At 31.4% G+C, this 14,602-nt stretch overlaps 2 protein-coding genes across 2 annotated transcripts in view; one reads left to right on the forward strand and one right to left on the reverse strand.

Annotated features, from left to right (window-relative positions):
* hadhb (hydroxyacyl-CoA dehydrogenase trifunctional multienzyme complex subunit beta) overlaps positions 1–11,017 on the reverse strand; it is a 31,917-nt gene extending 20,900 nt beyond the window's left edge. The window contains exons 1-8 of the mRNA XM_056481551.1: positions 10,920–11,017; positions 7,066–7,142; positions 6,898–6,939; positions 6,372–6,462; positions 5,428–5,472; positions 4,548–4,647; positions 3,254–3,341; positions 1,019–1,206 (exon numbers count right to left, since the gene is read on the reverse strand). Coding sequence (XP_056337526.1) covers positions 1,019–1,206; positions 3,254–3,341; positions 4,548–4,647; positions 5,428–5,472; positions 6,372–6,462; positions 6,898–6,939; positions 7,066–7,132 — 621 coding nt within the window. The 5' untranslated portion in view covers positions 7,133–7,142; positions 10,920–11,017. The remainder of the gene's footprint in view (positions 1–1,018; positions 1,207–3,253; positions 3,342–4,547; positions 4,648–5,427; positions 5,473–6,371; positions 6,463–6,897; positions 6,940–7,065; positions 7,143–10,919) is intronic.
* Positions 11,018–11,245: 228 nt separating this feature from the next.
* The window catches only part of hadhaa (hydroxyacyl-CoA dehydrogenase trifunctional multienzyme complex subunit alpha a), a 40,022-nt gene continuing 36,665 nt past the window's right edge, over positions 11,246–14,602 (forward strand). Inside the window, exon 1 of the mRNA XM_056481546.1 lies at positions 11,246–11,332. Coding sequence (XP_056337521.1) covers positions 11,272–11,332 — 61 coding nt within the window. The 5' untranslated portion in view covers positions 11,246–11,271. The remainder of the gene's footprint in view (positions 11,333–14,602) is intronic.

Below are 14,602 nucleotides of genomic sequence, written 5' to 3' on the forward strand. Positions count from 1 at the left end.
ATGTTTGTATATTTTCACTGAAAAACACAAGAATTGAAGCAGGTTTTGAAAAAAGCAGTCACAAAAATCAGAATTGCTGCAAAAGCCTGGAGAGACTATGTAATTATTGTTTTAAAAATTGTGTTTATGAAATTACAGCCATAATTTCTAGCTATATTTGCTAACCATCCTTCTAAAGAGTAAAGATTTTTGATTTATTTATTTTATTTAACAGGGACAATGCTCATTTAATCAACAGTAATAACTGTAAATAAGCCAGAGTGAGCCACAAGGGCTAATTTAGTATAAATGTATGTATAAAGTTGCCCCATATACAGAATAGATTATTACTACTATTATTATTTCTAATATTACTACTACTATTATTACTAATACTACTACTACTACTACACAAATATTTATTAATAATAATAATAATAATAATAATAATAATAATAATAATAATATTATCATTACTACTATAATATATATTAATATGATGTTATGTACTAATTTAAACATGTCAAAAAATAATACAAAACATGTAAAGAACAAATCCAAATAATTATAACACCACAATATTTATTAATAATTAATTGTATGTAAAAGACAATGTAACATTTCTATAAAATTTATAAAAATAATCATTATTTCTTTGTTATTATTACTATTATTAGTAGTAGTAGTAGTAGTATTACTATAGAATAACATACATATTAATAAGTCTACAGTATGTAGTAAATAATGTCATCTTCATAAAAAGAGTTCTAAAAATTTCACAAAATACATGTATAAATTGTTAAATATTTTTGTTAAAATTCTATTGTTGTTTTTATAATTACTATTATTAGTAGTAGTAGTAGTAGTAGTAATGTGATAATATTAAAAAAAAATTAATTATATAAATTATGTAATAAAATAATAAATATTAAATACATATTCAATAGAAATAAATAAAAACTGTTCTATTATTTTTGTATTATTATTCCAAATGCTATATGATATACCGTTGTGAAGTGCATTATGGGTGATGTAGTACCTCAGGAGCCAGGTGAGCGAGACGAATGGAGCCCAGCAGAGACATTCGGGCCCCGAGAGTTTTGGCTTTATTCAGAGACAGCATGGTCTTCCTCATTTTGCGGCTGTGGCGAATCGGTACATCAGACATAAACTCAACCCCGCCGGCGACTACAGCATCACACTGACCAGCAGCGATCAAACCCACAGCTACAACACATAAACATGACCAATACTTCACTGCATTTAACTATCTTCTGTTCACTCGGACTATGTACACTAAGAGGAAGTGATTCGTTTACTCAATGTTGTGTTTATGCAGACAGGATCACATGTGCATCTATAGAGCATGTTTTTAAACTGTCAGAAATATTGCATTAGCAGCACTTTTTATGAAGAATCACTTGATGCCTTCCTTGTTGTACGCAATGTTGGGTAAGTTACTTGCTAAAAAAAATTACTGATTACTAATGGCCCGTTTCCACTGAGTGGTACGGTACGGTTTGGAACGCTTTTATGGCCGTTTCCACTGTCAAAAGGCGTACCGAACCAAACCGTAACGTACCACTTTTTCGGCACCGTTTCGAAAGGGTACCAAACACGAGAAAGGGTACCAAAAGGCGGAGTTAGACGCGCAGCTGAACGCTATTGGTTTACAGAGATACGTCATTCGCTTACGCAACAAGCCAGAATGAAAACAAAAAACCCGCCATATTTAAAATACACAGCGAGAGATTACAGCGGAATTATAAATACATATAATAACGAGCCATGGTCGATCCGGGCTCAAACAAACCTTGTCGTCATCATGATAAACAGCCACAAAGCCAAGAAGTAGAGCAGATTTACCCTGTGCCTCGTAGTTTTTTTACGAGCCAGTCTGAGGCGCGAGCGGTTTCGCTTTCTTGCTTGTGTTCGCCGCGCGTCTAACATTATATCTGAAATAACAAACTTCTTGAGCTGATGATAATAACCTGCACTTGATTATTGACGTGCTTTTGAAACCCGATCCTGTCAGACACTGACAAACGCGAGAGTGAAGCGCGAAAAAACAAAGGAGAAGCCGGGAAAAAGGAGCACATTATTTTTTCAGCAAACATGAACAAAATGCCATGTTTAACTATTATTGTTATTATCACCTTTTGGACTAATATGAACTCAAAATGATGGAATTACTATAACAGAGGCTACATGTGCTGCTGAAGATTACAGACACAGATGAGAGGTTTTCGCTGACTGTGGGCTATATATTGTGTTGTTTTGAACCTAAATACGGACGAAATGTCTGTTGTGCGTGTTCTTCTGTAGTTGGTAACATATCGGAGACTGTAAGGGGCTGTATGTGTTTATATATGTTCATTTATTTAGTTATTTTATATAATTACAGACGGTACAGTAGGCTGTTTCGCACTGTCATTGATCTGCAGTTATAATCAACTCATGTTCATTGAAAAGTTAGTAATAAACATTTCTACACAAGTATTTATGTGTATGAAGCATCTGTTTTGTGAGAGGTGCTTTTCATATGATATGTGAACGACTCGTACAGCATTATTGTAGACATTTCCTCGAGTGAGAATGACGTCGACTGAAACTTTGTCATACACCACGCCCACCAAAGGGTGCCCTTGTTAGTGGAAACGCAAGCTTGATAAAGGTGACCCGTACCAAACCGAACCGTACCGTACCAGTCAGTGGAAACGAGCCATAACTAGATTATGACAAATCATTTTTAAATTACATTTCTAATGACTTTGTCTGAAAAGTAACTTAATTCGACTCAATACTATTAAAATCCCTATAAATATATTACAGACAATGGAAATTAAACTCAATTAATTAATTTTTTACTCATTTCATTGTTTCTTAAGCATGTGCCATCACTGTCATGTAAACTTCTTTGGTTAAATAAAAAAAATTATATATAAATAAATAATAAAACAAATACTATATATAGTATAAGATATAATAAGACCGCTTCTCTGAACTGATTTATATAAAACTGTTGAATTTATGTATAGTATTTAAGGTAACTAATATACATAAAATTCAATGTAATCCCTTATTTTTATAGCAGAAAAGTAATCTGAATACAGCAATTAGTTAATCTGTAAACAACTACACCCAACACTGATTGTAAGTGAATTTGAATGAAAGCATCTGCTAAATAACTAAATGTAAAAGTAAACGTACTGCATGTGACGCCTTCAATCGTCTGCATAAAGTGTGTGTGTGTGTGTGTCTGTGTGTTTAGTACCTGTGGTCATTGCTTGATTGGAGGAAATGCAGGCCATTGTCACTGTGTGTGCAGGAGTCTTATCTGAAAATCCAGCACCAAGAGCAGCCTGTAAGAAAGTGTATTTGATTAAAAAAATTAAAAATTGATACAATTCTTGAATATTTTACACTATAAGACATTTTATACTACATTATAGTAAGAACTAAACATATTACATAAAAAAATTTAAATCGAAATTAATACAATTATTGAATAATTTTACACTAAACTTATATATACTTCATTTTTACACTATATATACACATATACAGGTGAAATCAGAATTACTAATACCCCAATGAATTTTTTTTTTTCTTTTGTAAATATTTCCCAAATGATGTTTAACAGAGCAAGGAAATTTTCACAGTATTCCTGATAACATTTTTTCTTCTGGAGAAAGTCTTATTTGTTTTGTTTTGGCTAGAATAAAAACAGTTTTAAATTTTTTTAACACCATTTTAAGTTCAATATTATTAGCCCCTTTAAGCTATATATTTTTTGATAGTCTACAGAGCAAACCATCATTATACAATAACTTACCTAATTACCCTAACCTGCCTAGTTAACCTAATTAACCTAGTTAAGCCTTTAAATGTCACTTTAAGCTGTAGAGAAGTGTCTTGAAAAATATCTAGTCAAATATTATTTACTGTCATCATGACAAAGAGAAAATAAATCAGTTATTAGAAATGAGTTATTAAAACTATTATGTTTAGAAATGTGTTGAAAAAAAAAATCTTCACACCGTTAAACAGAAATTAGGGAAAAAGAATAAACAAGGGGGGGTTAATAATTTTGACTTCCACTGTATATATAGACATATATATATATATATATAAAATACACAAATAAACCTATAAAGTAAATTAATCTAAAAACATAAATTGCTTTGAAGAACATTAGGAACATCTGTAACATCAGTTTGAGAAGCCACATGTGAGGTTTGTGTATTATTAATGTTTATGTATTTGCTTATTGCATTTAATACAGGCCTACCTCTTTAATGTCACAATTTCTAGTCATACAAGTTAATAAAATTAATTAAAAAAAAATCAATATTATAATTTGAATTAATATTTTATTCTTTAATGGATTTACTAAAATATTATGAATTTTTTTGGTCATATCAAAATATAATATCAATATTGTCTGGACAATGGAAAATATCATCATATGAATTTGAGCTCACATCGCCGACCCCTAACAGAACACAGATCTGACAAACTAAAAATAGCTTCAGCATCCAAATGCAAAGACTGGAATGCAGACTGACCTCTCTGGCCACATTACTGGTCTTCACCTCCTGTATTACAGCTCCATAGACAATATAATCCACAGCATCTTTAGGGATCCCGGTTCTGTTCAGCAAACCCCTAAAACAAAACAGAGAAAATCTACATCAGAATCACCAGCACAGCTTTATGTGTGTTATTTGTACAGCTGCAGTCAAAATTATAAGTGAATTTTTTCCCCCCTGAAATATTTTCCAAATGACGTTTAACGGAGCTAAAATTTTCACAGTATTTCCTATAATATTTTTTCTTCTGCAGAAAGTCTTATTTGGTTAATTTCGACTAAAATAAAAGCAGTTTTAAATTTTTTATAAACCATTTAAATATTATTAGCCTTAAGCAATTTTTTTTTCGATTGTCAGCAGAGACACAATACAAAACAATTTCACAGATGCAGATAATAACATTTAAAACCAATTGGAAAAACTAAAAGACAAGCACAGTGATCTTGTGCTATTGACTGGATTGAAAGGATGATAGTGGAATAAAAGTGTTGAGCTTTAAGATCTGCCGCAGATGATTCCAAGCATCAGCAGCAGAAAACTGAAAGAAATGGCGACCAAATGAAGTGCAAACTTTGGGTATACCAATGTTAATAAACCACTAGAGAGCGCAGATTTTGCTGAATACTAGTATCTTGAAAAGTATCTAATACAATACTAATGTACTGTAATCATGGCAAAGATAAAAGAAATCAGTTACAAGTAATCAGTTATTAAAATTATTATGTTAAGGACCAATGAAAATATTAATGTGTTGGAAAAAAAATCTTTCTGTTAAACAGAAATTAGGGAAAAAATATTCAGGAGGGCTAATAATACTGACTTCAGCTGTATACATGCGTGTGTGTGTAAGACGTACTGCAATGCAGCTCTGGCCAAATCATGAGGCATCAGGTCTGAGTATCTAATGAGAAACACAAAGACATCAGAAAGGCACAAAGAATGACTAAACAGTGTTATGCAAGGAAACAGTGAAGTGAAATTCCTAAAAAATCTTTTCAAAATTAAATCTGTTTACTAAACCTTTACAAATATATCACTATAAATATATCCATTATTCTCCTAATAGAAACAAACGCTGTTCCCAGCCCTTCCCCCATAAACAAAAGAAAACTACACAAAAACAACTTAAAATTAGTTAGAGTGGATTACGCATTAAATAAATAATTAAATATGCATTATATTTAGATGTTTAAACATGCATTAAATGTATCTTTAAAATTTAGATCATAATACATTACAATCATTTTTGCAACTTAAAAAAAAAATGCTAATGAATTTTTCACAGGTACTAAAATATAAATAGAACTGAAAATGAAATTAATTAAAAATAATTAATTTTACTTTTGATGCAATTATTTTGCTCTGTGTTTAATTGTAAAATATAAATCACATTCCTAATGGAAAAAAGTAATATTCCTGAAAAATGTTTATTATTTTATAATACGTTTTAATAAAATTTTACATAAATAACAGTATATATTTATTGTTCTCCTAATATAAACAAATTCCCAGACCTTCCACCATAAATAAAAGAAAACTCCAAAAAAAAAAAAAAAGGAGAGAGAAATAAACTATGTAATTAATTAACATAAAAAGAGCATATTAGTTACAATGCCAATTATGTATAAAATACATGTTGGATCTTTACTGCACAATGTACATCAACCAAAATACAGTAAATACATAAATACAGTATGAACATAAAATCCACAAATATTTGATGTGAACTTCAGAGAAACAATGTGTGCAGTTTATCAGGTCATGCTCATCTGAAGCCCAAACGAATGTACACTTTCTTACGTGGTGCCAGACAGAAGGAAGGGGGTTCGAACACCTTCAACCAAAACAATGTTCTTCACTCCTGGTTTGGCCAGAGACTTCTTGCTCTTTGCTGTTTGAATAAAAAAAAATTACAAAGTAAATAAAAAAATGCTGTTAAATTATATTGAATTTTTTGATACATATATTAAAATGCATTTAAAGTGGCAGTACATCCAAAACAATTACAATTTACTCACTCTCAAGTTATTTTAAACCTTTGAGTTTCCTTTTTCTGTTAAACACAAAAGAAGATGCTTTGAAAAATGTGAGACCTGTAACCACTGACATCAATAGATGAAACAACATAACATAGAAGTTAATGGAAGTTTTTTTCCCACATTTTTAAAAATATCTTCTTTTGTGTTCGACAGAAGAAAGAAACTCAAACAGGTTTGTGACAAGTGAATAATAAGTACATGAAAGTTTTGGGTAAACTACCTCTTTAATCATTTTAATGGGTAGCTATAGAGGATACATACAAATATGACTGGTCTGAACACATTACCTTGAGCTTGCAGATGGACAGACGTGCTGAGAGAACGAGCAGCTGAAGAAAAAAGTGACCCAGTTAGTCAAACAGCTCTAATTAATAATAAGAACATGTAAACGCTGAGTAAACTGATTCATGTGAAGTGTATTCATAATAGTTCTGCTAAGAAACAGGACTTCTCACCGAACTGAACAGCCTGCACAGACGTCAAAGGGCTGCTCCTCAGTGAAGTCATCAACATCGACGCCATGTTTGATTATCTGAAAGATATGAAGTAATGATTACTTAAAACAACCAACAGAAATGACCATATACATAAGCAAGCAATTCTCTACTGTAATGTCTCAAATAAAGTCACAGAAACTCAAAAGGGGGGTAAAATAATGTTCAACATATTTCAGTGTAACGATTATGGTAAAGAAAAAATAATAAAACAAACATATTTATTCTGACCTGCACTTAAATATATCTCACAAGTGCTTATATAAACATATAAAAGAACAACTAAGCAAACTAAACTACTTTACATATTAAACACTTCAAACAAATAGGTAAAGGCTAGTGTTTTAAAAGATGAAAATTATACATAAAATGTCAAAATATGGATCAACTAATGTTCAACTTCATTCAGTGTAACAGTTATCTGCAAGTAGAAAAACATATTTATTCTGACCTGTACTTAAGCGTATCTTAGCGCTTGTATAAATATAGAAAAGAACAACTGATAACACTAAACTATTTTACATATTAAAAAAGCTACAGTGATTATTTATGGAAAAAGCCATCAAAACCACTTTTTAAATCCTGGCTTTTAGAATTTTCTACCACTTTACATTTAGAGAGGCTAAGACACAATCTTTCTGATACCATTGCCGGCTTTGAAGCCACCTGGAAACCCTTTTTTAATTATTTATCAAATGCCCAGGATAACAGTTTAAAGGTATAACCCTGTTATCATCTGCAAGATCACCATATTGCCTGCGCCCACTGGCCTAGATATAAATGTGTAACATTGTTGACCCATGTATAATATTGGAGGAACTAGTAATGGTTTAAAATCTTTTTTTTCTGTCTTATTTTTTTATTTATTTTTTTTCCCGTTGCTTCTGTTTTGTCTTTATAATCGTTGTTGCTTTCTGTATCGCTCTGTGTTGTTATAAGAAAATAAAAATATAATATAAAAAAAAAAAGCTGCACTGAAAAAAATTATTCAAAGATGATTCCTTGGATTTACTCAATTTTTTTACTTTAAGTTGTTGTAAACAATTTATTTGAGCTGAATTTAAACAAACTTTAGGTTTACAAAATTAAGTTGAACATTATTAAATTTAATTTGTTTGTTTAAATTCAACAAATTAATTGTTTGCAACAGTTTTGCATGCAACACTTTTTTCAGTGTAGCGATTTAAAAGATGAAAATAATAACACACTCAAAAAAAATATTTTGCTGCTTGTTGAAATTACTCATTTAAAATAAGCAGAAAAAAAATCACAATTCTAGTAATTGGGTAACTTAATTAATTTGTGTTTGGACAACATGAATGAACTGAGTGGAAGTCAGTATTTTTTTAGAGATCAGTAATATTCAAGAAAAAAAAACACATTTATTCTGAACTGTACTTAAATACATCTCACCTAAACTATGGGTAATGGGTTTTGAATGATGAATACATAAAATGTCAAAATATTGGTCAAATTATGTTCATCGTCATTTAGTGTAAACAGTTATATTCAGGTAAAAAAAGCTATTTTTTCTGACCTGGACTGAAATATCTCACCCACACTCATTTAAAATAAGCAGAAAACAAAAAAACAAAAAACAAAAAAAAAAAAATCACAGTTCTAGTAATTGGGTAACTTAATTAATTTGTGTTTGGACAACATGAATGAACTGAGTGGAAGTCAGCATTTTTTTTACAGTGCAGTAATATTCAAGAAAAAAAGTATTTAAGTACAGGTCAAAATAAATATATCTCACCTAAACTATGGGTAATGGGTTTTGAAAGATGAATACATAAAAGGTCAAAATATAGGTCAAATACTGTTCATCGTCATTTAGTGTAACAGTTATATTCAAGTAAAAAAAGCAATTTTTTTCTGACCTGGACTGAAATATTCTCACCCACACTCATTTAAAATAAGCAGAAAACAAACAAACAAACAAACAAAAAAATAAATAAATAAAAAATAAAAATAAAAAAAATCACAATTCTAGTAATTGGGTAACTTAATTAATTTGTGTTTGGACAACATGAATGAACTGAGTGGAAGTCAGCTTTTTTTTACAGTGCAGTAATATTCAAGAAAAAAAAACGTATTTAAGTACAGGTCAGAATAAATATATCTCACCTAAACTATGGGTAATGGGTTTTGAAAGATGAATACCTAAAATGTCAAAATATAGGTCAAATACTGTTCATCGTCAATTAGTGTAACAGTTATATTCAAGTAAAAAAGCAATTTTTTCTGACCTGTACTGAAATATCTCACCCACACTTATATAATTACATAAAAGAAGAACTGAGCACACTAAACTATTTAAATATGAAATACATAAAGCAAATTGGTAAAAGCTTGGGGTTTGGTAGATAAAAATAATATAGTATTTTTAAGGTTGAACTGTAATTCCTTAAAAATAGTGACTCAAAGTCATGAAATTATTCATGGTCTAAATATGCCTGACAAATAATTAAATTAGCACGAAATACATTATTATTGCACTTAATTATATTTAAAGGGTGTCTTCTGTGAATCATCTTTTTATTTTTAAGTGTTAAAATCATTATTTTTGATCAGAAAAAAAAATACATTCTAATACTTGAAAGCTTATGAAAAATGTATTACATTTATAAAATAATACCATAAAATTAATAACAGGTATATACGTGTAAATATAATCACAATAAACACAAAGATTTGTGGGTTAATTTTTAAACAAACTACAATGTAAGCCTAGTAACATCTAAATAATACATAAAATATAAATGATACATAAAAGTTTGTTTTTAATTTTCATTTAGGGATAAATACAGTAAGGTTCGATGAAAATGCAAAACTAGCAAAGAAATTTTGCAAAAATAAGCAAAACAAATGCTATAATGTCATAATAATACCCAACTAATGTACAGTGTTTTATAAATACTTTGCATTCATATTTTACCACTAGGCTGTGGTGCACAAGGTATTTAATAAGACATATGTATATACTGTATATTAGAGCTGCACAATATAGGATAAATCTGACATTGCAATGTTTTGTTTTTCGGCGATATATATATATATATATATATATATATATATATATATATATATATATATATATATATATATATATATATATATATATATATAAAACGATATGAATGCAATTTCACCAGATGACTTAAATAGCTCTATTTCATAAGAATTCAGGTGCATAAATTGAATGATCAAATAGCACTACATGGCATCTATATTGTATATGAATAATTAAATAAGAGTTTTTTATAAATTTGAAGAAATAAATGCTTGCACAGACCATCTTTTCAAATAAATTCATCATAGATATTTCGCAGCAATGCAAAAGGTTGTAGTTTGCTATTTTTTCCCTGACTGCTTTATTAAATTTATACTTTAAATATGTGTTATAATACAACAGTTATGCAAGTATCTATGTCACTAATCACTGTGTGTGTGTGTGTGTGCGTGTGTGCGTGTGTGCGTGTGTGCGTGTGTGCGTGTGTGTGTGTGTGTGTGTGTGTGTGTGTGACCCTTCACCTAGTTCTGTCAGTAGTCTGGACAAGGACAAATACAAAGGCACTAAGCATGTAAACAGCTTATTAAGATAATATCGTCATTATAAAACAACATTAATCATTTCATAACCAAACATGACATTAAAATGACCGTTACGAGACGTGCAAATAACACTTTAACACACAAACAAGTAAACGGATTAATTCCTCCGCCTGTATAACAAGACGGTTTAAGATATTCATCAGAATTTAGCACACACGCAAATTATTGGTCGTAAAATAAGCTTATGAATCATATTTTACCTGTTATTGTTGTGAATGTGGAGAGAGAATAATGTTTGATGTATCGCCGCGTCGGTCTAATGACTACAGCAGTGCACGAGCTGTAGGACCCAAGTGAGACCCAACTCCGTGCCTGAGCGGAAAAAAGAGGTGCGGTTACATACTTAATTTCTCCTTTAATAAAAGTGACATTGTAGTTATTTGAAATACACAAATATACCATATTATAAAATTTAATCAAAAGTGTTAAAAGTTCTGCAAAACTGTATAGTTTTATTTAAAGGCGATACATTGGCAGCCTTAATGGCGGCTGGACGGGATTGCGCTTGTCATTGCGTACGCGCGCGCTCACGCTGACGTCGGTTTGAGAAGGATGGCGAGCGCTAGACTCTTGTTGGCTCGAGGCTGCAGAGGCGTGAAGTCTAGTTTTACAGGTTGGAATGTCATATATATACTTCATAATCTGTAATATACATGCATATATGTTGTTTGTTTCATATTACAACTGACAATACGTCATTAGCGCTTTTAACTGAGGTTGTATGAGGTGACCTGCACGAATGAACTTTCACCTAGTTTTACAGTTCAGGTCAGTAGACTGCTGTTCGTTGACAGGTGAATCAGTGTAGGTAGAGTAATATTAGTGTAAATTATAGCATGTTTAATTTTAAAATATATACACATTATTATTTGTATACATTTTTAGATTTATACTTCAATACTTGTGCAAATTATTAGGTAATATTGTTTAAATTTGATCAATTGTATTATTCAAATCTATAAGGCTACTGTGGTTACAGTTGTTGTAGCTTGTAAAGTAATCAAATATATAAAGCTTTTTATAATTGTAATAAATAAGATGTTTAAAGATTGGACACCAATTTGTTTGTCTGTATTGAAATACCACTATAAAATTCTATCTATCTATCTACCTACCTACTGACCGACCGACCTACCTACCTAGACACACACTAACCGGACACTTTATTAGGTATACCCTACTAGTACCAGGTTGGACCCACTTTTGCCTTCAGTACTGCCTTAATCCTTCATGGCAGCGATTCAACAAGGTACTGGAAATATTCCTCAGAGGTTTTGGTCTATATTGACATGATAGCATCACGCAGTTGCTGCAGATTTGTTTTCTCCACATCTGTTATGTAAATCTATCGGATTGAGCTCTGGTGACTGTGGAGGCCATTTGAGTGCAGTGAACTAATTGTCATGTTTAAGAAACCAGTCTGAGATGATTCACGCTTTTTGACATGGTGTATTATCCTGCTGGAAGTAGCCATCAGAAGATGGAGACACTGTGGTCATAAAGGGATGGACATGGTCAGCAACAATACTCAGGTAGGCTGTGGCGTTGACACGATGCTCAGTTGGTACTAATGGGCCCAAAGTGAGCCAAGAAAATATCCCCCACACCATTACACCATCACCACCAGCCTCAACTGTTGATACAAGGCAGGATGGATCCATGCTTCCATGTTGTTAATGCCAAATTCTGACCCTACTCTCCAAATGTCGCTGCAGAAATCGAGACTCATCAGACCAGGCAACGTTTTCCAATCTTCTATAGACCCTTTTCACATTTCCGGGTTTCTCAGTAGCGGAAGTCGTCATAGTTGGGAAAACTTAAAGCGCAGTGAATGGGAGAACTTTTTTTAAAGTCTTATTTGCTATAATATTAAAGAAAAACTTCACAATGATGTCCCATAGATGCTGCATTAGAAACCCCTCGCACAAGCGGTAATTTGTTTTTTGTAATTTGACACAAAGGGGATATAATATACATTCATAAATGCGTATAAATGTTTATTTGTTTTTTTTTTGTTTTTTATAAAAAATGTAAAACTTCTGATGCTGATGACCGTTACGGGTCTATTGTCCAATTTTGGTGAGCCTGTGTGAATTGTAGCCTCCGTTTCCTGTTCTTAGCTGACAGGAGTCCGCCTCAAGGTTGGACGTGTTGTGTGTTCAGAGGAGGTTCAGAGATGCTCTTCTGCAGACCTCGGTTGTAACGAGTGGTTATTTGAGTTACTGCCATTCTATCAGCTGGAATCAGTCTGGCCATTCTCCTCTTGCATCAACAAGGCCGCTCACTGGATATTTTCTTTTTTTTTTGGACCATTCTCTGTATACCCTAGAGATGGTTGTGCGTGAAAATCCCAGTAGATCAGCCGTTTCTGAAATACTCAGAACAGCTCGTCTGGCTCCAACAACCGTGCCACTTTCAAAGTCACTTAAATCACGTTTCTTCCCTATTCTGATGCTCGGTTTAAACTGCAGCATATAGTCTTGACCATGTCTACATGCCTAAATGCATTGAGTTTCTGCAATGTGATTGGCTGATTAGAAATATGTGTTTGCAGTTGGAGGTGTACCTAATAAAGTGGCCCGTGTATGTATATATATATATATATATATATATATATATATATATATATATATATATATATATATATATATATATATATATATATATATATATATATATATATATATATATATATATATATATATATATATATATATATATAGTTGAGGACACAATTATTACCCCTTTCTATAAATAAAAAAGGTGCTGTTTTAAAGAACAAATTGTTAATCTTTAATTATTTTTTTAAATATGAATTGTAAGCTCAATATTAGTAGCTCAATAAATATGTTTTAAATAATAACCACCTGCCCAAAGACCTGCCTAATTAACCTAACTTGCCTAATTTAAAAGACGTAGTTAAGTCTTTCAATTGCTCTTTCAACTGAAAGCTAGCATGTTTTAAAATATCTTGTCAAATATTATGTGCTGTCATCATAGCAAGGACAAAAGAAATGAGTTATTATAAATGAGTTATTTCACAGAAAGGCTAATAATTTTGCCTTTAAAAATGGTAATAATGGCCTCAAAAAGCTGTTTTATTACCAACAATAATACAAGTATTACTAATTAAAAATATCAATATGTCTTTGTTCAACTTGTGCTGTAATTGTAATATTTATTAAGCATTATTTAAAGTATTGCAAACTTCCTCTGACCTCTGATTGGACACACAGACACAGACACACACACACACACACACTCACACACACACACACACACACACACACACACACACGAGGTGTGTGTTTGATCATGTGAATATGACAGGTGGGATTATATGAGGATCTGGAGCAGAAGTCCTACGTCTCTCCCATGACAAAAGGACTAGGTTAAAGGTCATCATATACAAATACAATATATACATGTATTTAATAAGAGATTGCAAATTGAATTACAAATTTTGATCTTTAATACCCTCATGTGGTGTAGAACCTATTGATCTTTGTATTTATATTGTAATATGGCAAATAAAATATGGATTATAATCTGTTTGGGCAAAAATGATCATAACCGAACACAGATATTGTATTACTGACATGGATTTTTTTTTATTATTTACTTGAGCAGGTTGTTAAGTAATGATACTGAACAAGAGTTGACAAATCCCTTGTTTAATCATTATAAACACAAGCCTGGCTGCTTTTGAATTACAATAATGATGAATGTTACTGTAGGTGCGTCCCAAATCACATACTTATGCACTATTTTACACCATTTTGTAGTAAATAGTAGTGGTGTAATGGATCACAAATCTCACGGTTTGGATCACGTTATGGTTTTTTAGCAGGGGTGTAGATTTAGCGTAGATTTAGCGCATCCC

This window comes from Danio aesculapii, chromosome 20, assembly GCF_903798145.1.
Source record: "Danio aesculapii chromosome 20, fDanAes4.1, whole genome shotgun sequence".
Lineage (NCBI taxonomy): Eukaryota > Metazoa > Chordata > Actinopteri > Cypriniformes > Danionidae > Danio > Danio aesculapii.